This window comes from Colletotrichum truncatum (genome assembly GCF_014235925.2).
Source record: "Colletotrichum truncatum strain CMES1059 chromosome Unknown Contig_0006, whole genome shotgun sequence".
In the NCBI taxonomy this organism is placed as follows: domain Eukaryota; kingdom Fungi; phylum Ascomycota; class Sordariomycetes; order Glomerellales; family Glomerellaceae; genus Colletotrichum; species Colletotrichum truncatum.
Window position 1 is genome coordinate 2,432,509 of NW_027222403.1, and position 21,645 is coordinate 2,454,153.

Sequence of the window (21,645 nt, forward strand, 5' to 3'; positions counted from 1 at the left end):
TTTTTCCCCCTGCGTATACCACCTCTACCTATCTAACACCTTGCCCTCACATCTGGACTTTTCTGGGCCAATACAACCGGGAGCGAGCCGATGGGCTCATGCCCTGGGGCTTCTGTCACCAAGGCACCCCCTACTATCGATGGGGCTCACGAAAACGCAGCCTGCTTCTCTTAATCTCGTTTCTAGAACGGGGTCAAGAAACGACCTCGGGGGTACACCTACTCGAATGTTGCAGTACCTACGGCGTGGTGTCACTTCTGCCTGCCGAAATTATTCATGGCCGGTTTCTGTATCAACCATATCTGAGCTCTCATCGGTTTGCCATGCCTACTAGGGTACAAATGTTGACTACGCACCTCTCGATTCTGGATGCGGTCGCGGCCCGCCCGTCTATATATTTTATTTGTTATTGGCCCGGCCATATTTCGGTGCGTCCGGTCGAGAGCCTACCATATCTTAGGCGATCATCGTCCATCTCTATTCCCATGATGGCTTGATCTTAGCTCTTGCCAGGGCGTATTTTCGCAGATCGCGGGTTGGCCCTGTGGACAAGGCAGCTTTCACTTTATTTGCCGTCTAGTTGTTCCGCAGCTCTCGATCCAAGCAAAACCTCAATCTAAGGTTCAGCTCTATTATACCCTGGGTCGTCACATTACCTCCGGTACATAATACCGGTTCCCTCCCCACCAAGCAACAAGCATCCTCACAAACACTGTGTTGTTCCAATACATTGCTTTATATACAGGGTGTCTCACTCAGGAATACTAATTATTTGGTCGGGTCTTATCTTGTGCCCTTTTCTTTCGGGAGGCAGCTTTTAGTAGATGGCCACGACCTGTACCTGTTTGAGGGAGGGAAATCTGAAAGTGCGCATCTAATAGTCTGCAATTGGAGCAATCCCAAGCAATTTTCTATTTCTTTCATCTTTCGTTGTTTCATTACATTAGAAGGACCTTGTCTAAAAGGCGTTGTTTATCATCATGCATGCATATGGCGCGGCGAGGCGGAGTGGATAGAGGAGTAGCTTTCTTGTGGGTGATTTTTGGGCAGCAATCCAGTGGGAGAGACAGAAAAAATGGCATGTTTTTTGCTGGTTGAAGCATGATCAAACCTGGCCGGTTGATGGTGGCCGCGTTTTTGAAGGGTGAATGGAGGCTTGGACGCTGCGGCCGCTGTTCACTTCTCTGGCCTTTTCCGCACTAACCCCCCTGTTTGAATTGTGTACATAAGGCCGGAACAACGACCCCGAAACGCGGCCTCCGTTGGCGGCCCGCTTGAGACCTTTCATCCATGACCACCGGGACCCAGATCACGGCCATTTTTATTTTCTTGTTTTCATCCAGAAGCCTTTGATTAACTCCGGATGTTGAGTGTGATGTCAACATGACCCCCTCCCTCGGGGCGTATTTCCGACCTCCAGAGGTGTTAGGCTCTCATCAGGCATATCTGCACTGCCGTCGTGGTTGGGTAACATCAAGACGCGACCGTCAGGGAGACCTGCTGCCATTCGTGAACACAGTCATGCTCGAGCCAAATATCGGTTATGCCGCTATTTGAGAGCCATCATCAAGGATGGCTTTTTTGGGGGGAGGGGTTTTTTCTTTTATCTTTTCATACTCTTTTTTTCCGTTTTGCCAACTCGTATGCCAGATCTCCACACTACTCTTACCCTTTGCAGTAGAACATCAGTCTGCGTGCTTGGCCGCATCGCTCGATTATTGCTGTTGTTATCATTTTCAATTTCAGACCTCATCTAACTCGTGTTGGTTTCCCTTCCGATTATACGGTGGCCCATGCGACGTGGTGTTCTGGTAGCCCTCCCCCCACCCTACATACATCCCCCCCCCCCCCCCCCCCCCCCCCCTTTCCCCTCCTCTGACGTCGGCCAACAATATCACGCATATTTACATGTAGGCACAAGTGGGTATTGTCGTGACCATCATTATTTGACAGCACAGCAAAGCATGAAGTCAGCCCAACAACCAGGGTAGCGAGGAACACCAACAACCGGGGCAGGGAACAAGCTGCGGGCAACAACTGCTTCCTAATGTAGCAACTGGTCTTACACCGTTGGTTTATTCGCACATTGCAGAGGGGAAGAGTGTTAGCGAGTGGGCTTCGCCATGCGCGTCACACTGCGAGCATCTCACTTGCTGCATATCCGGGTGATATCTGGAAACACCACGATCCAAACCCTCCATTACTCAGATTTGCTTTTTCCCTTCCATCTGGTGTCGCCATTGGAACTTTGGGGCTTTGTGGCTTGTACGCGCTACCCATCAACCGTCTGTCTGCCTGCCAACCACGAGGTTGGCTGACATTGACAGTCTCTCTCGATTTCTTGCGTTCGCGGACGACGAACAGGCCTGCCTCCGCTAACCCCCGAGAGCTGCAGCCATGTCATGATGAGCTGTCAAAGCTGGTTGGCCTTCCTCTCCCACCATTCCTTCCTTGGGCTTAGATCATCGCCCGCCCCTCCCTCCCCTCTTTCATGTCACGCCCCTCTCCCTCTTGTCCGCCTTCCCGTCCCGTCGTCCCCTCCCCCCTTTGCTCCCATGTACCAGTACTTTGATCAAGCGGACGCCCAGTCCCGCGGACATGGAACTCTAGATGAGTGGACCGGGGTTAAAAGGAAGAAGAAAACGGATTGGTTGCCCAAACAGAGCAGGAAGATGGAGGAGGGGAGGAGTAAAGCCACGCATACGCATATGCATATGCAGCACCACAGCCCGACCTCATCTCTTTTCCTTCATTAATTTAGGGAATAATCCTGCGTTTCCAGAAGGGTAAAGGGGAACGGGTCAGGCGTTTTTTTTTTTTTCAAGAGTATATTCTGGCATTGCCGTAAACTGGCCATTCAGAGCTCGTGCTTCGTCTTTAGCACAAGGCGGAATTCCCGTAATCGACCAGCAGCCTCGGTGATTTGTGATGCGTAAGTACAAAGCAACTGATCTATTTGTCTTACTTATGATCAGAAGTGAGATATGACCAGTCGAGGTGTGTTCGAGAAAACGGAACACAGTGAAGCCAGCTTCGAACCGCTTCGCCTGTTTCTCGAACTCCATTACTGATCAAGGCTTGCGGCTATATTCCGGGCCCACCTCTTGCTTTTACAAACCTTGTCCGGGTACGGTTAAAATAAGGTCAAACCCAGTGATTGGTAACAGGTCTTGGGGTAATCCCAGGCATTGGGGTCTCGGCCAAAGACGTGCCGACAATCCTGAGCTTCGCGGTGCTATTCCACGAGGGATCGGGCCAGATACGTCGGACTAAGCCCATGTGGTATGGTTTGTATTTAATCCTTTTTACGAATACGAAGCTTCCCGTTCCTAGAGGCACAGTGCCTCAAAGTGACTACGAGCTTAATATCTTTCCAACCCACAACGTCATGCTATGCCCAGCCGCGATCTCCCCGTGATAAAAAGCGATCAACCCATGCAACCGGGAACTCGGGTTTCTCTTACGCGCGATGGTGAACAAACGGACAACATTACAAAACATGATAAAACTCTGGCCGGCGGATTATACAAGTCGAGAAAGCCCTCGTCTCCTCTCATCTCCGCCGCTGGCACAGGTCGCAGGCTGCTTTGCTGACCACCCTTCTCCTCTGGCCAAGCTGGACTGCCCGCATAATCGTGGCTTGCATGCAGATTTTGATTGTTTTCCCTCTTCTCGTGATGAACGGACGTTACGGGAATCCCGCCAGGATGGTAACCACCCATGTCGTCGATGCCAGGGTCAGGTTGGAGAAAAGGGGAAGAAGTGCCCAGAGATGGCCAACAGGTGCGCTGTCAACATGCCAACACATCATCATCCAAAGCCGGATTCACGTGCCCTACCCCCCCGTCCCTACCGGATTTCAATGTTCCCAATCGTACGCGCCCCTCCAACCAATCTACTACGAAAACGACCGCCACCCCCGCCCCCAGCCCCGTTAACCCCTGTTGGTGATGATGCGTCTGTTGGTTCACTTGGTACTTTGGTAAAAGAGAAAGATATCCTTTCAATATACAGAACACAGGCCTGGGTGGTCGGGCGACCAGACACTCGTCGCGTAATGGACTGGCAAGCTCAATTCCATACGTAATGGTCCCGGACATGGCATATATCCCATTATCTGCAAAGCACACTACTTTTCTTACACTTTATATATTATGAGAACCACCTGAATTCACTCCTTATTGGCCGTTTAACTCTTACGGGACATTCCCCCATGGGACATGCAAAAAGTAAAAGGAGCTGAGCCAGAGTTGTCATGACACCATACCGGGACACACTGTAAAGTTGTTTCCCGTCGGGGGTAGGGGCGTGGCATCCGTGGTGCCGCGTGACTGGGCCGCATGGGATGGGATGAAGTCAAATGAGGCGACGGGAATGGTCAGACGACCGGGAACGGCTTCGTCCTCACAGACGGCAGCGGGTCTGCGGCGCGGATGTGTTGTCTTTATTTTTTTGGCCAAAACAGGCCTGGTGGCTGAGACTACGGTCGTTGGCCATGCTGGAAGCCGCGCCATGTCTGTGTTGGACCATAACAGTACCCGGCCAAGGGACTAGAACGTGGGCCTCTGATTTGCCACGACCCTGCTGCCGTCCGGCTTAAAGGCTGGCCCATCCAACGTCGGTGTTTTGGGAGGAGGAGAAGCGAGACGCTTCTGAAGATCGATGAGTGATCAGACACGCGGGTGGTCGCGGGCTGGGTCTGTAGACTGCGAGTTTGCGATTGTGACTACAGGTCAACTGCTGGCCGTCTTAGCTCTTTTAGGAACCATGGCCGCAATACGTGAGTGGTGCCATGAGCGATGGAACCATGTGTATACCGACGAGCGCTACCATGGCGCGAGTAGGGTACCGGATCCGCACGTCGCATCCCTCATTTTGATGGTTTGTGAACATCTGTCTCTTACACATTTTTTTGCATCGGTGCTCTGCCAGTTTCTAAGCTCTATTTTATGAATGCAGTTCGCATATAGGAGTCGTTGCTTCTATTGTTCCCGCCGTATCATTCAGATATCAAGGAGTAAACGAGTACAATTGAGATGACGCAGGATACTTTTGCAACAAGACCGAGAATGGGCAAAACAATTCTGAACCTGCAGAGAACTGTGATAAATTATAGAGTCCATAAGCAATCTACTGTCATGTTGAATTATAGTGTGAGAACTTCCACATGAAATGATGATGACGGCGGAATATGCGGGACAGGTAGCCGGACGGCCTATAAAATTGGATCAGTCGTCCAATCGTTTACGCTGCTTCTAGTGAACATCACATCGTGGGTATGATTTCCAACAGCTCATATACGACGATGTCACGGGCAGTACATGAAAACCGGACGGTGTAAGACATATTGTCCAAAACAAACACCTATGAAATCACTCTCTCAGTACTCCTCCCGGTGATCACATTATGACCATTCTAAACCCCTACTAAACGTACTACCGGCATCGTGATAATATGAATTAGAGTGTTGTCTTAATCTTGACAGGAAAATTGTAGTTTGTCTACAAGACTCGAACCTTCGAGAATAAATTATACTCTACTATTTCCTCGAGCGATGTTATCATAGCCTTGTTTGTACAGAAAACAAACACGCATTAGCATAGCGGCTAGGCTTTTAGTCAAGCCCAACATCATAGTCTGTCCTCAGCGTCTAGTGCTCAGTTTCCTGTCATACCACCACACCTCTTTTGTGCATTCTTTATCCCCCTTCCAAGTAGCAATCTTGTTGGCATCAGAGACATAGCCATTGAATTCCAAGTTGGCGGCTTTAACAAGGACATCGGTATCGTAACTGATGCTGATAGCCGCCTACACTGACTATGCATATGAAAACGATGCCCTGCTTAGGCTGCGTGGTTTTAGTAGAGCCGTCCCGCTGCTTTTCAGGACATACCCTGATGTCCCGCCAACTTGTTTTCTGGCTCTGGGTGACTAGTTATCAATTTTTTGACCCCCCCCCCCCTCCCCCGCTGCTCGGCAGTGGTTCGGATGGACGTGATTGTTGTCGTCGTGGAAGGGGTCTCTGCTCCTCTGGCAGGGTGGTAGCTGTTTACTTATATATAGAAGTTGACGGTGTAGGCATAACACCCAAATACTAGTTCTACAAAAGCTCTCTAGCATGAATAGGTCAAGGCTATTTACATATCAGGGAAACAACCAGTTTGGCATGTCCATCGCCTAAAGATCCATGCGCCCGTGGAATGAGCTACAAGCAACCGGGCTAGCTGTCCTCTTTGACCCTTCTTCCACCGAGAACGATGTGCTCCAATCTCCATCTCTACATGAAAGGGTGGTATAAGCGTTGCGGACAGCTCATTCAGCGGTCCAGCGGCATTTTGTCTTACCGAGTACTACCGGATAAATTTTAGCGTTGACCTAAAAGGTAAAGTCAGGTCCTCCCTTGCATCCGCCGTGCTTGAAGGTTGCAAGAGTCGGTGAGTAGACAGAGCCAGATAGGCGTTGGGAAAGGGGGGGTGAATACTTAGAAAATCGAGTATCAAAGTTGAATAGACTTAGTTGATTGTCCGTTACACCAACTGCATACCTTACTGACGGACATCGTATCATATTAGATAACAACAAATCAAACAACGCTAGAGAGAATTCTCCAAGGCAGACTGGTCATTGAAAGGGTTCCTGATATTTACCCGCAGGAGGCAGGTTTCGCAGCTTGGGTGACTGCGTTTGACGTGTGATGTACAAAGTCTACATAAGGAAAATAAAAAGGTGCCTGTTGAGAATGCCCGAGGGATCGGATCCAGATCCCAGCGAGCCACTTCTCTTCCCGCGCTCCCAAACACAGCCACTCCCTTCGCGGAGAGGCTGGAGGAATGGGTACATGAACCTCTTACACGGGTCATCGAGCATTCATGCGTGTTTGCTTCCATAACACCCCCTAACCCCGGTGTCTAGTGTCCCGATACCGCCAGATCCGCTCTTCTTTAGATGCAGTCGAATTAATTAAAGAAACACATCTTCTCCACCCCTTTCCTTCACAAAAGCCGTTCCAGAATGGGCGAGTCGGACGGTTGCTTCGTCTAGTGGTGAGCGGCGTGGGTCTCGCCGTGGTAGCCGACGATCTTGAAGCGGCCAATCATCTCGCCAACGGTGAAGAAACCGAGGCACTCGGCAGCGACAACGGCGCCAGCAGCCAGAGTAGCGGCGTTCACACGCGAAGCAACAACGGAGGGCTTAGCAGCGGCGGCGGCGGAGGCAGCAGAGCTGGCGGTCGAAGAAGCGGAGCTGAGGAGACCGCTGGGGTTCTTGAGGGAGTTCAGGGCAGTCTGGAAGTAGGTCTGGAAGGTGGAGACGGGGCTACGGTCCAAGGTTAGACGCTGAGCGTGCCGAGTCTTTTGAAAATGAGTAGCTTACGGAGGAGCCATCTTCTGGCCGTGGAAGACAATCTTGGAGAGCTCAAGACCGACGCGGGAGTAGTAGACGACCCAGGGGACTTGTCCTAATGTCACAATTGCGTCAATGTTTGTCCAACTTCTGGGCAGGCGGAAAACACGTCACGGTGTCTTCCCAAAGTCTCCATCTTCTGGGCGCTTTCTTGTCACGTACTCTCGATGAAACCGATAACCTTGCCGGTGCGGCCGCCGACCTTGCCGAGGGCGTTGACGGCACCAGACAGGGCAGGGCCGGCAGCGCTGGCGGCGCGGCTCAAGCCCTGGGCAGCCTTGGCCGAGTACTCGCTGGCCTTACCAGCGGCATCCTTCGCGGATTCAGTGGCCTTCTTGGCGGCGGTCGACTCGAAGCGGGCGGCGACGTGGGAAGGGATGGTGCGGGTTGCGGTGGTCCGCATCAACGGACGAGCAAGGGCAGCAGACATGTTGACTGGCGAGAGTATCGAAAATCGATAAAAACCGGTGGATCTGGATCTCGGGACAGGTTGGATCGAATTGAACGGCTCCGGGGGCAAGGGGGGAGCTTCGTTGGCGGCCAATTGATGGGGGAGGGGAGTAGTTGGTGATGGTGATTTTTGCGTGAGGAAAAAAAGAGCTCTCTCAGGCCGTCAGTCTCTGCCTCCGACCTCTCGGAAGATTTCGCTTGTGCTGTTGTTGCGAGCCGGACGAGTGGTCTGTGCGTCTTGGCTGCTGGCTGCTGGCTGCTGACCAAGTTATTGCAGCGACGACAAAAAAAAAAAAAAAACTAACTGCACAGGCCAGGTAGTGTACGTCGCTCCTTGTACCTTACCTTACCTCATCGAAAAGCAGGCGCGCCCGACCGGGTCTCGGACTATGCCGCTTTGAGCACTAGCCAATCACATAGTGGAACTAGTCAGGGGTGCTGGGGTCCTCATCAACGGAAGTTGCGCGGGAAGGGAGAGATAGCCTTGACAGGCAGGCAGGCAGGTACTGGGGAAGAACGGGGTTTGAGATGGATGCTGCGCTGTTGAAAGGCAGGCTCGCATATCCCCTCGTGGCCGACGTCCCGCCGTTTGAACCTTTCCAGCTTGGATGGAGCTCTTCTAATATCCATGTAGGGAAGGCACAGGATACACACCAGCACCTGCTACCACACGTACATACTGTGTTACCTGCCCCACAAAAGTGCCCATGCAAGCTCATCGTCACTGAATTACTGCCCATAATACCATGTGTTTTCTACTGCTGCAATACTATATACAACAATAATAATACTTCACACCAGCTTAGATACGAACTCATTGGGAAATTGTCTCTATAAACATATCAAATGACCATCCATGACACCTAATCGCCAACACCGCCGTATTATGCCCAAAACACCAACCATTTCATAACTCTTGACTTAGTCCAAGCTCTGAATCTGGACCTTGATGGCGCCAGTCTTGGGGTCTCTGGCTGTCTCGAAGGCATCAAGAGCATCCTCCAACTTGAACTTGTGTGTGCACAGCTTGCTGAGGTCAATCACGCCGCTCTCCACCAGACGGATGGCACGGGGCCAGGTGTTGCAGTAACGGTACTGCAGCTGAACGTCAACCTCGCGGACACTGGCGCGCATGAAGGGGATGTTGATCTCGTTGCGGCCGACACCGATGATGAAGACCTTGCCGCCAAACTTGCACGCCCAGATAGCGGAGGCAATGCTGCTCTCGACACCAGTGCACTCCATAGCCACAGCAGGCTCGACGCCTCCGAAAGACTCAACGATGCGCTGGGCCTCCTCTTCGGCAGTGCCACGGCCAACCTTGTGGGTGATGACACTGGGCACAAGCTCCTTAGCGAAGGCCAGACGTCCATCATCGATATCAGTGACAACCAGCGGGCAAGCACCGGCAGCCTTGGCGCAGAGCAGAGTGATCAGACCGATGGGCCCAGCACCGCAGACGAGGACCGGGTCGCCGAGGCGCACGCCGGCACGCTGCATACCAGCCAGAGCAACACTCAGGGGCTCCAGCATCGCACCATCCTCGTAGGACATGTTACCGATCTTGTGGCACCACACGGCAGGGTGGTTGACGTATCGACGCAGCAGACCCGGAACGGGGGGGGTAGACAGGAACTGGACCGACTCGCAGCCGTTGTAGCGACCAGTCAAGCAGGGCTCGCAAGCGTTGCAGATGATGTTCGGCTCGATGGCGACACGGTCGCCGACCTTGAGGTGGGTAACGCTGGGGTGAACGGCCAGAATCTCACCGGCGGACTCGTGGCCGAGGATGTGGTCGCCCCCAACAATCATGGGTCCGATGCATCCGTGCTTCCAGAAGTGAACATCGGATCTGTAGGCTTGGTCAGCTTTGTCTCGTCCTCGCTCACTCTCTCCCAAGCAGCGCTGGCTCTGACTCCCATGAGGACACTTACCCGCAGATACCGGTGCTCCTGACAGCCACGGTGACCTCGCCGTGTGCCAGTCCCTCTCCGGCCTGGACGGCCTCCAGCTTGGGCTCGGCCTCCGCAATCCACAGGTCGTGTGCGGGGTTGGTGTAGACGCCAATGTTGGCCTTGGACGGCTTAACGTTGCCGACGGACGCGGGGGGGTCAACAGCTGAGGGAGACATTGTGACGGTGAGTGTGTGGTGTGTGTGTGTGTGCTCTAGTAGGGCTTCGAATTGACCAGAAGGTATCTTTGCCACAGAAACTATGGCGGTGAATGAAACGCTGGGCACAAGACGACGAGGCGACTGGCAGCAGGATGAGAGTGAAAGTGAAAGAGGGGGACGAGATGAACGGAGCAAGACGGGACAGGACAGACGTCAAACTCGAAGCAGGCCTCCAAAGTCTGGGCTCGGCTGGATATATACCTTCTTCACAAGTCGTGGAACTTTTTTTTTCAGTCGACCAGCAACCAGGAGCTTCTTCGGCCCCTCGATGTTTTAATGCAGCCCCTCCTTCTCGAGGGGTCGAGGCGAATAGTTAACCCCAGTTCCCCACGCCGCAACGTCACGCAGGGTCGAAGCTTGTTGGCAGGGGGTGGGGCGCTGCCGCAATGTGGGAATTGTTCGGTCTTACAGCGACCGATTTTTTCTCTTTGCGACTTCCCGCTCCAATCACGACGCCGATCCGTACCCGACACCGTCCATCCCCCGCGACACGTTCGTCCAGAGCCGCCCAGAGTCGCCCAGCCAAACTGTTTCTCGAGTCCTCTAGAGGCGCCAACCCGCGCAATTTGCAGGTCCAGGCGCGCCGGGAGGGGCATCTAGCTGGCCACTTGCTCCGCGGGGATTTTTCTAATGCGTTCACGTGGTATGCAAACCGGGGATACCGCCTTGGGGGTTTCTGATTTTTCTTTCTCTTCCTACCCTCCTCCGTCTCGTCGCAGCGTGGCCCGTTGCTGAGGGGAGGGGATGCGCATATCTCTCGCTCCACGAATCGCGATGTTGCCCGATACCTGGTTTCTTGGCCTGATGGAGACCTGGTTCCCTTACCTTACCTTAGTCTCAACCAAACAAACTGAACGTCGGCCCCGAAGTGCTTCCCGTTCGCCCTCAGCATGGAAGTCTGGATCGCGCATGCGACGGCTTGCCTCGGTCGCTACTTACCTGTTCTACATGCGCCTGCATGGATGCGCCTGTGGTTGTCTCATCCGCCAATACGCGCCGCTGGTGGCTAATTATATTTTGAAAATTTGCTGCAGAGGATCTTCCGAGTTATGATACCGCGTTTGTTCCATACCTGTCCCGGAACCGGGCGAAGGCCGCACCGACATCTTCTCCTTCCCGATAGAGGACAGTAGCAACAAATGGGCAGCGGGAGGGCAGCTCGGAATGCAGTCATTGACACCTAGTCCCGACAGGTACATGCGCTTGCACTATCCTAAGCTGCGGGGCTTCTTATCTACCGGTCTTTTAATGCTGCATGAATGATTTTCGTTTCTTCTCCTTCCACCTTAAATGACATACAACCGACCGAACCAAAGCCTGACCGCACTTAACTCTATACCCGCATTCGGGGAAAGAGCTAAGCCATACCCGCAATCGGGGATAGAATATCCGAGGAAAAAACTCGGACCATCGCACATTCTCGTACTTCTCGCTTTTTCGTCATGTCCGCAGACTTAGTCTTTGGCCCGCCAGGGGACGAATGGCGCTATGAGAAATCGACACGAACCTATGATCTCACCCGGGGCCGGTCCCCGGCTTTAACCCTCGGCACGACCCAGGGCCCCACGGAGACCTTCATATCCGTAGCCCCCCACAGCACAGCACTCGTGATAGTCGACATGCAGAATTACTTTCTGCATCCGAGTTGTCGAGACCATCCCGCCGGGCTGGCCGCGGTGGAGAAGACCAAGAACGTCGTCGAGAAATGCCGCGAATTAGGCGTCCAGGTACGGCCATTTCCCCGCCAGTCGGGCACGAGGCCGGTCGATCGCCCGGCAATGGTTACCGCCTATCGTTCTACTCCCCGGGCGGGCTGACGGTCTAATCTGCCGGTGGTGCAACGGTGTAACGTTGGCTTGCTGTCTCATTTCCCATGTTGATTGATGCGAAACGCAGGTAATCTGGCTAAATTGGGGTCTGACCAACGAAGATCTCGTTGAGATGCCCGCCAGCGTCCAGCGCGGATTTTCAAGATCACTCATACATGGCGCCGTAGCAAACGACAAGATCGTCCGCCTCGGCCTGGGCGCAGAGCTAGGTAACGGTATGGGCCGCTGTCTCGTCAAGGGCAGCTGGAATGCCGACATATACGAGCCGTTGAAGCAACTTGCCCGTACCGGGGACGTGCACTGCGACAAGAATAGGATGTCCGGCATGTGGAGCCCGGGGCAGTCCCTGCGGGAGCACCTGGAACGAGAGCCCGGAATCGGAGAGGGGAAGAAGCGGACGCTGCTCTTCGCCGGGGTGAACACGGACCAATGCGTCCTGAGTACTCTCACCGATGCGTATAATGGCGGGTGGGATTGCGTGATGCTGGAAGACTGCTGTGCGACAACGACGCCAGGGGCGCCTGGTGTCTGCCTTTACAACATCGCTGTGAGTCAATCTGTGTATCTTTGAGTCACACTCTGCATGGTTCTCGTGACCATTTTTGAAGCTATCATGAAAGCAGTCGCTCACTCAGCCATGGGCAGGGCTCGTATGGATTTGTCACAGACAGCGAGGCCTTCATCGCGGGTACGAGTTAGTGAAAGAAGACACGTCCGCAAGCACATGATGAACGCCCATCGCCCGCCCCGCGTTCGCCGCCTCACGATGCCCATACGAATAGTTAGGCACAGTTGTAAGTTCGCGAGCGTAATGGTGAGTGATTGGTGAAGACGGGACCCGTTATGTTGGGAAGATGCGGGACGCTTATCTTTTACGAAGAGCCCATGTGGCCTCGATACGAGACAGCGACCAATAGAGGACCACGTGGGGAGGAATGTCTCCGACAGAAACAGAAAGCGCCCAGTCAGCGCCGTGATTTCATTTTGCGATGAGTGTATGCATGTCAGGAATTTGTTTGCATTATTTCCGAGCTCGTTCTATCAATAATGGTAGTGGCAAAGCTTCGAGAAGCCTTTTTTTTCTTTTCGCTTACACCACCGAGGCTCTTTTGCTGTGCATATCGTGTGTTTCCCCATGACCATGCCTGACCAAGTCAGGTAGTCTCATGCTTAACCCTCCCTCCCAATCATGTATACAATGACCCATTAATCTTCTGAAGGCTTCCATTTGGTGAGTCCTCATCATACGTTTCTTTCGCTTGGGTTTGCCCCCTCTCCGGCGGTGTCGCCGGCTTATGCACGACTGACAGTCCCCCACACGCACACCATGCAACTGCTGTTGCCGATGCCATATGCGGAACTCCGACCGAAGAATCTCATTCGTTCCGGGGGTTTCCCCAGATATCTGGGGATGCCGAATTGTGCGTTATTGCTGCGTTGGCTGCCCGAGCCGTTGCCCGAAACTTCATGTTGGAAGAAACGGGTGCGATGCCCTGCATTTTACAAAGGAAAACTGAACATGAGAGGGAGGAGAAAAAAAATGATAAAACAATAAAATCCGAAGATTTGTAACGCCCTGTTGCGCCCAAACACCGTTTGTATGTCCCCTGTTAGACGCCGAAATCTGCATTTGTACACGAACGGGCGTGTTTAGTTGGGTGACGGGGCCATCGATAGGAATGATAAAAGTGATGGGTGACCGTATTGTCGTTGGACGGAAGGTGATGATAGTGACGCCCCCCTTGATGGGAATCATGGGCAGATTTTTCACCCGCTGATGATGTTGACGTCGCCTTTACATGTGCCGTAGGAACAGCATATCTCGGGACTGGCCTGACCGCTGAGAATGAGGTCACGCTTCAGCTGATGAAAATGTTAGGGACGCGTTTTATCAGCTGTGAGAAGGCTTAAGAGGAGACGAACATCTGGGCATGGTAGTGGTCTGGCCTGAACCATGGCACTGAGTGAGAAAACGGTGGCGGCCGCGGTGAGGATGGCGTACAGCTGCATGTTTGGCAGATAAAAACTGCGCGGGTTGGTATGTCGGATGGTGGGTGAAAACGAGGAGGCGGGTTGAGAGCAGCCTAACGTGTTATCTGAGACCGGGATGCTGGAGCGAAGTGGTATGAAGCGAGAGATGAGAGACAGATAGGCCGAAAGCGAGTGTGAAGAGACGATGGAAGACGAAGGCCAAGCGTCCTTTGTATATTGAGGCCTTGAAACAACCAGACTGCTGACGGAATGCTGTGATGGGGAAATGAGCCGGTTGACAGCATGGGCGGGAGGGCGGCTGGGTATTTAATACGAGCAAACAACAAATTGTACACGGGCTTTTCTCTGATAGGAAGCCTGTCGGGAGCCATGGGTGACGGCGTTAGTACGCGCCACACCTCGCTGCTTAATTGCGGCGTGGGTTATGGGACACCTTAGTCAACGCCCATCTCCCGCTCTTGTCAGAGCCATCGATCATCTAGGTTAGCTTAGGGACGTTAGAGACGAAGGGTTCCGGAAGGAAACAATAGACTAGGGCAAGGGATAAGGGGGCATCCACCACGCATGCTGCAAAACTTTCCCTCGACTCTTAAAGCCGTCAATCTTTGACGTGCTTTTGAGACACGACAGCTCTAAAAGTTTGCTCCAGGTCTGACGTGAAGCGCTGTCGTCGAATATGATTATTGTTGCCGACGGCTGCACCCTTGCGGGAAGAGGCACCGGGTACTTCGTTCTACGGAGGGGTATCTTGACCGGGGGGGGGGGGGATATGGAAGGGGGTACGATTGCCAAGCCGCTGATGATCTCTCGTCGTGGGACTATGGCTACGTAGGGTGAAGAACGATGTGGATGACGGTTCAGCCAGACGGAGACCTTATTCGCTTGTACTGAGACCTAGAGGAAGGGGAAACAGACGCTAATGGCAATTGGATCAGAACGGGTTCTTGGGAATGGCTAACAGTCCCCAGGGACCAAGAATGCTGGAGACATTGTTCTCTCGGTACGAGGTGAGACTAGGGTGTGCGCGGCTTAGCGCTGTTGCGGTGCGGCGGGGAGCTGAGTTCGCGAAGACAGTGACGAGGAAATGCGGCGCGGCACACCCGGCCGAGGTGTTGGTAATGGTAAGACAGGAATAGAACTGTGGCTGAGAGGGAGACGAGGCAAATTGATGGCAAACACATGTTGAGTGATTGTAGAGACATCATCCAATGATTGCCGCGGCTGACTTCAGCCCTACTGCAGATAGTGGTAGAAAAGAAAAGCAACTTTTAAAAATAAAAGAGGGAAAATCCACAATCGCTGAATGATGTGTTTGTTTCATTTGCTGCGAGACAATAAACTCATTAGCCTTTCTGCATGTACTAAACATCAGACGAAAGGCAAACCAAAACATGTCACTTTGGCTGTCGAGGTTTGATCTTTTTTCCTTTTTTTAAGATTACGTCTTGGGCGAGGGATCGTAGGCTCGTGGGTTTGAGAGTGTGGTTGAGTCAGAATTATGTTCTCGTGTTTTGTGGACATCGGGTCTGATCTCCAGCGTCACCTGAACAACGCATCGCGGAACCCCATGTCTTCCGATCCCTCAGGTGCCTCTGTTGAACACCACATTCATTGTGTGCGAGGAGTCGAGTCCATGCAACGGGCCGACCGCAAACGGCGTGGTCCAACGTGTTAAGAGGAGGTCAGCAACGTTGCTCTGAACGGGCTGAGCCAATCGCAGCCACTGTCAGTGCAAGGAGAGATGGTGCGGGTCAGTTGAAAGAGCTCGGACACAGGGGTGTCTCTCAAATTGCTTTTGACTACCACGAGAGTTTGAAGGGAGCTTCGTGCTATCGGGTGATAAATTAAGTCTCACTTCCCTGCGTGGATTCAGTTTCAGGAAAAACATATGAACTTGCGGAAGAAGACTTCACAGAGGACCAGTCAAATCCGTCTCTGAAATGTGACAGCCTTCTGCTAGGAAAGAGCTGACGATGCTGCTCATTCTTCCGCTTCAGTATTGCCAGCGATCATGTTGTGCTCCATTCACGGCATACAGGCGCACACCTTGTGAAGAGGCGCTGAGCATTCCGTCGTGCTTGCGAGACATGATTGACTTCAGGCCGGCGTATTTTTTACAGTGGAGGCGAGTGGGGGTAGCGAGGAGGACGTTTGTCTCAAGGGTACATGATCAACGAGGGCATATCTTGCCGCAGACGCACTAGAACCATGCGTGTCGCGAAATCTAGGGAGTTTGAGGGAAGGAAATAAGAAACAATGGGCCGAGATGCCAGGTGATCAGGTTCTGTCGATCATTCGCCTCGTTTATAGGAAACACGTGCTCCAAAGAGTTCATCATTTGAGAGTTGTCGGACAACGTCGATAGAAGGCATACTATATGTAATTCCATTCTTCGTGAAGGCTGTCGACTTGCGGGTGGAGTGTCAGTGCCAGCGACGACGACGACGACGGTAAAGTTTAACCCCAGACCAGCGGAGGAATGCAAGGCAAGCTTGGCTTTCGATGATCGAGCTGAGCCTCCACACTACGGGGCACTATCCCGCCGATGCACCGGTAGTGTAGGGCAGAGATGCTCGAGAGGAATGTGCAAAGAACAAAGACTTTGCTGGTATGAGCATGACGTGAAGTAAGCTTCAATGCCTGCTACACCACGCCATGTCAACGTATGGAATCGGGCACTGGAGGTATCCTCAGAAAGCTACATACAGATCGCCATTTGCACAGCCACGAACTTAGCTGTGGCTGCATGTGGGACACACAATGCTGAGGTAAGGCACTCCGCTCAAGATGGCTAAGCTTCTTGGGCACGAACCCTCGCCTTGGAAGAGTGGGACCTTGGGTCCCGTCCCGTCATGCAGAGCCTCTAGTTAGTCATCGACACTTTTTTTTTTTTTCGTTTTACTTTCATTTCGCGGTGGCTTCCAATTCCAATAGTTCGGATAGGAGGCATGACCTTGCCTGTTCACGTTGATTGAATGCACCGCTAGTGAATGAGGCTCCCGTTTCCAATCAAGGGTAGATGACTTCTCATTGTCTTGGCATCCCAGCCCTCCATTTCTCTCCCTTCAAGGCAACATGGAGAAAAAATCATCGTCAAGTTTCTCCATCTATGCATTCGGCAACACGGCAGCCAATCTTGTCCCAATTGAGCGACCCTGCTCGTTATCCACCCAATTGCGACTTGCAAGTTTCCCCTATCTAATCACAGATATTCATTGTAAAGATAAGCCTTTCCTTCAGGAAACGCTCGACTCTTCGGCTTAATGTAGAGTTCCCCATTTGCCTCTTACGTCGCAGGTTCACGGACTCCCGGGGGGTCGCATGATTGCGTGGGCTGTCCCGTCTTATCTATCGCAGAATTCCTCTTGACTTTGTTCGATCCATTGGGCTTATGGGTAGGTCCTATGGCTATCAGCAGATGCTCTTGTAGGATGGAATTCAATCCCTCTGCAACCCTATCGTCGAGTCACCGGGCCGTGTGTTGACTTGCCCGAGATCTGCTTGATTTCGCAACTGTCGCCTGACGACCTCCATTTTCACTGGGGCGGCCTTTGTTCCCCTCCATCTCTTTCAAAATTCATCATTGGACAGGAGAAACCCGGCACACCCGAATTTGCCTCTGGTCCTTCTTCTAGCTCAACTTGAGACTCCAGTGTGCCCCATTCCCTGACCTACCAAATGCCGGCTTACTTCCGAGAATCACAATGTCCCCGCCGTCAGGGACGCGACGGTGGGGATATCAAAGGTCTTCATGGCCACGATCCCTTATCTTCGATCGCTCCATTTGTTCCCCCACCAGTTTCGCGTCAGAAGCTTGGTGTGTGCTCCGCGAAAAAGTTGCATCTTGAGCCCAGAATTCGGATGTCCCGAGGAATTCGCGCGCGTTCGCCCTGATAAGGGCTCCTCCACTTTCCGCGGTCTGAATATTACTGCTTGCCTCGCCACCATGTTGCCTTCGTCTCGTCCTTGCGGAACTCTCCTCCCACCACTGGTCACCAGTGCTCTGAAGCATCTGTCCGCCTCATTCTGAGTACTCCGCTGCCAAACCGTCCATTGTTCCTTCAAATATCGCGAGCAAAGCTATGAACTGCCGGTGACTCTCCACACAAACCCAAGTACCAACGAGACGGGAACGCCACACACAGCCAAAGATGGCTATATTTGAGAACAAAAGCGACGTCGAGTCGAATGGGGAGAAGAAGGATACGGCTCGCGGCTATGTGGGAACTGACATTAATTCCCAGGAGGATTTCGCAACCGGCACCACCACCTATGCGAAGCTCCAGAGGTTGGCAGGCAAGTTTGGTGTAGAACAGAGAGGTATCGAGAGAGTCCCGGAGGACGAACGGACGAATGACTCTCTCAGCATGGTTGGGACGCTCGTAAGTCTCGCTGGGACTTCTATGCCACCCAGAGCATTCTGACTCTTCGTAGTGGTGTTCTGCGAACATGGTCGTGTCTTCATTCGCAATTGGCGCCCTTGCTACCCCTGTATTTGATCTTGGCTACGTCGATACAGCTCTGACCATCATCTTCTTCAACTTTCTTGGGGTCATGCCAGTCTGCTTCTTTTCCACCTTTGGCCCCAAGTTTGGTCTTCGACAGATGGTTCTCTCTCGGTTTTGGTATGGATTTTATGGCGTCAAACTCAGTAGGTACCCAAGGCTTTTTCAGTCATGTTTCGGCTAACATTATTTTAGTCGCTATTTTCAACGTCCTAGCATGCCTTGGCTGGTCGGCCGTGAACGTCATTGTCGGCGCCCAGCTGTTTCATGCCGTCAATGAAGATATGCCAGGATGGGCCGGTATCCTTGTCATCGCTATATCGACTCTCATCATCTGCACCTTCGGCTACCGCATCGTCCACGCCTACGAGCGCTATTCTTGGATTCCCTGCACTATCATCTTTCTCATCGTCCTGGGAGTCTTTGCCCACTCGGGCAAATTCAACAACATGCTGCCTTTGAAGTCGGGCCCCGCCGAAGCCGGGTCTATTCTCTCCTTTGCCGCGAGCGTCTACGGTTTCGCTACGGGTTGGACCTCTTACAGCGCCGATTATACCTGCTACTACCCAGCCTCTACCCCACGCACTCGAGTCTTTATCGTAACCTTCAGCGGCCTATTTTTCACACTCTGTTTCACTGAGCTCCTTGGTGCTGCCATCATGACCGCCAGCGTCCTGGATCCGACATTCAGCGACGCTTATTCACGCTCAGGAATTGGAGGCTTACTCTCGTCTGTTCTTGTCCCGCGTCTTGGCGGCTTTGGCCAATTCTGTCTCGTTATCTTGGCACTCTCCATCATCGCCAACAACTGTCCCAACATCTACTCCGTCTCACTGACGTTGCAGGTACTCTCCAAGCGGACAGAGCGGGTACCACGCTGGGTCTGGGTCTTTGCGGGCACTGCTGTCTATGTTGCCATCAGCATCCCTGGTTACGACCGGTTTGAGGCCTGGCTGGAGAACTTTATGCTCATCATCGCCTACTGGCTGGCCATCTACACGGGCATCAGTGTTACCGAACATTTCGTGTTCCGCCGTGGACTCTCCGGTTATAACCTCGAAGACCACGAAACCCCATCTCGTCTACCACCGGGTTTCGCTGCCGTGACGGCCTTCTTGATAGGCGTCATGGGTGCCGTGCTTGGTATGTCGCAGACATGGTTCACGGGCCCAATTGGAAAGCTTGCTGGCGGCGCCCGTGGTGGTGATATCGGCTTTGAGCTTGGGTTCTCCTTTGCATCTGCTTCTTATACCGTTTTACGAACTGTTGAGAAACGGTTCTTTAAGAGATGAACCTAGATGAGAAAGCGGTAGCATATATTCATGTATGATACGAGTGTTTCATGTACATATGGAAGTTACAGGCGTTTCTGGTGTTCAGGATCAATATTGCGCGAGTTCAAAGTCAATTTCTTCGATCCCGGCTACAATCATGGCGTTGGTGTTGGTTGGAGCGCTATGCACAGACTTGGTATTTGGCCCATTTTACTGGGTTCTTGTAGGTTTCACGGAGAAAAGGCCCTGTACGGGTGAAAATAGCAAGTACATAGTAGATCCAGGTGGTTCATCATGTGTAGAAGTACAGTGAAAGGTGTTGGTTTGAAGTGAACGAGACGGATTTTCTCTCCCGAGCGAGCCCTTACGCGTGGGAGCGAGGCTGCCGGGCGGCCACACAAGCCCATATTTTGACAAGTCGAAAGAATGGGGATAAAAGGCAAGCCACTATTCGTTGCGCCTGCGGCTGTGGTTATTTTCATCCATATCGTTGCCTTGGTGCAAACGTCTCAGCGAGTTGTTCTGCAACAGGGCCTCCAGAGGATAGGACAACCAGAACCATTACTCTCAATTACAGTACAGGAAAACCACCTTGTCTTAACTATATTTCAACTCTGGCGTTCCATTATGTTATAGTCTATTGCTTATTTCATAATGACCTTTCGATGCTTAGTTCCTTAACTCCTACCAGCAGCGAGGTTGCGTCTTCGACAACATTTCGCCACGAGACGTTTAGCACAATAGCAGCGTCTTTTTTCCACTGCCATGGTTGATCATTACACAGTAGACGAACAGATGATTAAACGATACAAGCTAGACATGCATTCGGGATATCCTACAGGACCAACCAGGAACTGAAAGAGTGAGATAGACTGAGACATTCTTTTAGTATACTAATCAGATCTCTTAAATTAACCACCGGTGTAACCAAACCATTACCGCACTATTATCCGGCTTCAGGCAGCTTATTCCTATTGCTCGATTTTCGTAATCAGGAAAAAAATAGCATGCTTGAGCGTAGTTAGACATGGACTGTATGATGTGCAGTGTATCAAATAACTTTATCAGAGCCAAACATCTTTCATGATCTCTCCTCTGACACACCTTCAAAATAGAAGAAAGATGATGGTATATGAAGAATAGATGCAAGAAAAATGTAACGAAGTCGTATGGTAGTTACTGGGTCTTAAAACAAAACGGTTATCCGCACAAGTGGCATCAGCACAACTTGCATATAAACTCAAGTAAAGTGCATTCCGTCAAGAAACACCATCCTGATTTAGGAATAAAAATGCTCGAAAGATTTCAAGTTTGTCGGTCTATTGACATAAGTGCCGGACAAGGAAATGCCTTGTTTCTTGTCTTTGGGTTGAGTGTATCTCACAGCAATTGCCAATCTGTTTGTTCTCTTGACTTCTCGGCTTCTTCGACCTGTACAATTTCTCTGAATCACACGCCAATTTATTCATTCCATAAACGAACTATGCATAGCACAGCCAAGCCAGTACCGGACTCTTACACTCCGGCAGTCCCCCTTCATGTAAAGGTTAGGCCCAGGTTACCAAGTTAATCTGTACAATGCATAGCCCTGGAGCTAGTCGCCATGATGTAGTCTCAACTTCGCCATTCGAATATAACTCTTGATGTGCACGTAAGTAAACTGCGTAGAGGTAGCAGGTCTAATCTTCCAGACTTAGGCTGTAAGCATTTGTTTCAAAAACCGTCTTGAAAGACATGTATTGTTCCAAAATGACACTGGGAGAAAAGAGACTAGGCAAGTTGCGGCCATGGCTGATGCATTTGCGCTGATATTGAGAATTGACATGCAAGTGACCTCTGCGTCCATTGCTGCCCAAACTTCTTGTTCAAGGACCAGCAGATGGCGGCTAATGTTAATTGTGACCAACGAAATGCAAGTCACGTCTACTAGTCCGATGAAATCTGGAAAAAGAGGTGCACCACAATATTAGCCAAAGCTTGCTGGCAAACCTGGCAACTACTTAGACAATGCTCTCTGAACC

The 21,645-nt window shown here is 52.0% G+C and overlaps 5 protein-coding genes across 5 annotated transcripts; 2 read left to right on the forward strand and 3 right to left on the reverse strand.

Moving 5' to 3' along the window:
• Window positions 1-7,037: 7,037 nt before the first annotated feature.
• CTRU02_209949 (mitochondrial f1f0-atp synthase) lies at window positions 7,038-7,831 on the reverse strand (the record flags this gene model as incomplete). The annotated part of the gene is made up of 3 exons (XM_070205368.1): window positions 7,038-7,314; window positions 7,372-7,486; window positions 7,564-7,831. 3 exons carry the CDS (start codon window positions 7,829-7,831, stop codon window positions 7,038-7,040), a joined length of 660 nt encoding a protein of 219 aa, XP_070061016.1.
• Window positions 7,832-8,772: 941 nt separating this feature from the next.
• On the reverse strand, window positions 8,773-9,982 carry CTRU02_209950 (l-arabinitol 4-dehydrogenase; the record flags this gene model as incomplete). The annotated part of the gene is made up of 2 exons (XM_036720766.1): window positions 8,773-9,703; window positions 9,786-9,982. The coding sequence occupies 2 exons, from the start codon at window positions 9,980-9,982 to the stop codon at window positions 8,773-8,775; spliced, it is 1,128 nt and encodes a 375-aa protein (XP_036587606.1).
• Window positions 9,983-11,466: 1,484 nt separating this feature from the next.
• CTRU02_209951 (isochorismatase hydrolase) lies at window positions 11,467-12,424 on the forward strand (the record flags this gene model as incomplete). The annotated part of the gene is made up of 2 exons (XM_036720767.2): window positions 11,467-11,751; window positions 11,921-12,424. The coding sequence occupies 2 exons, from the start codon at window positions 11,467-11,469 to the stop codon at window positions 12,422-12,424; spliced, it is 789 nt and encodes a 262-aa protein (XP_036587607.2).
• Window positions 12,425-13,620: 1,196 nt separating this feature from the next.
• On the reverse strand, window positions 13,621-13,863 carry CTRU02_209952 (uncharacterized protein; the record flags this gene model as incomplete). The annotated part of the gene is made up of 2 exons (XM_036720768.1): window positions 13,621-13,716; window positions 13,777-13,863. 2 exons carry the CDS (start codon window positions 13,861-13,863, stop codon window positions 13,621-13,623), a joined length of 183 nt encoding a protein of 60 aa, XP_036587608.1.
• A 4,133-nt stretch (window positions 13,864-17,996) lies between these two features.
• On the forward strand, window positions 17,997-19,642 carry CTRU02_209953 (purine-cytosine permease (NCS1 nucleoside transporter); the record flags this gene model as incomplete). Its single annotated transcript, XM_036720769.1, has 3 exons — window positions 17,997-18,227; window positions 18,280-18,496; window positions 18,546-19,642. 3 exons carry the CDS (start codon window positions 17,997-17,999, stop codon window positions 19,640-19,642), a joined length of 1,545 nt encoding a protein of 514 aa, XP_036587609.1.
• Window positions 19,643-21,645: the final 2,003 nt, after the last annotated feature.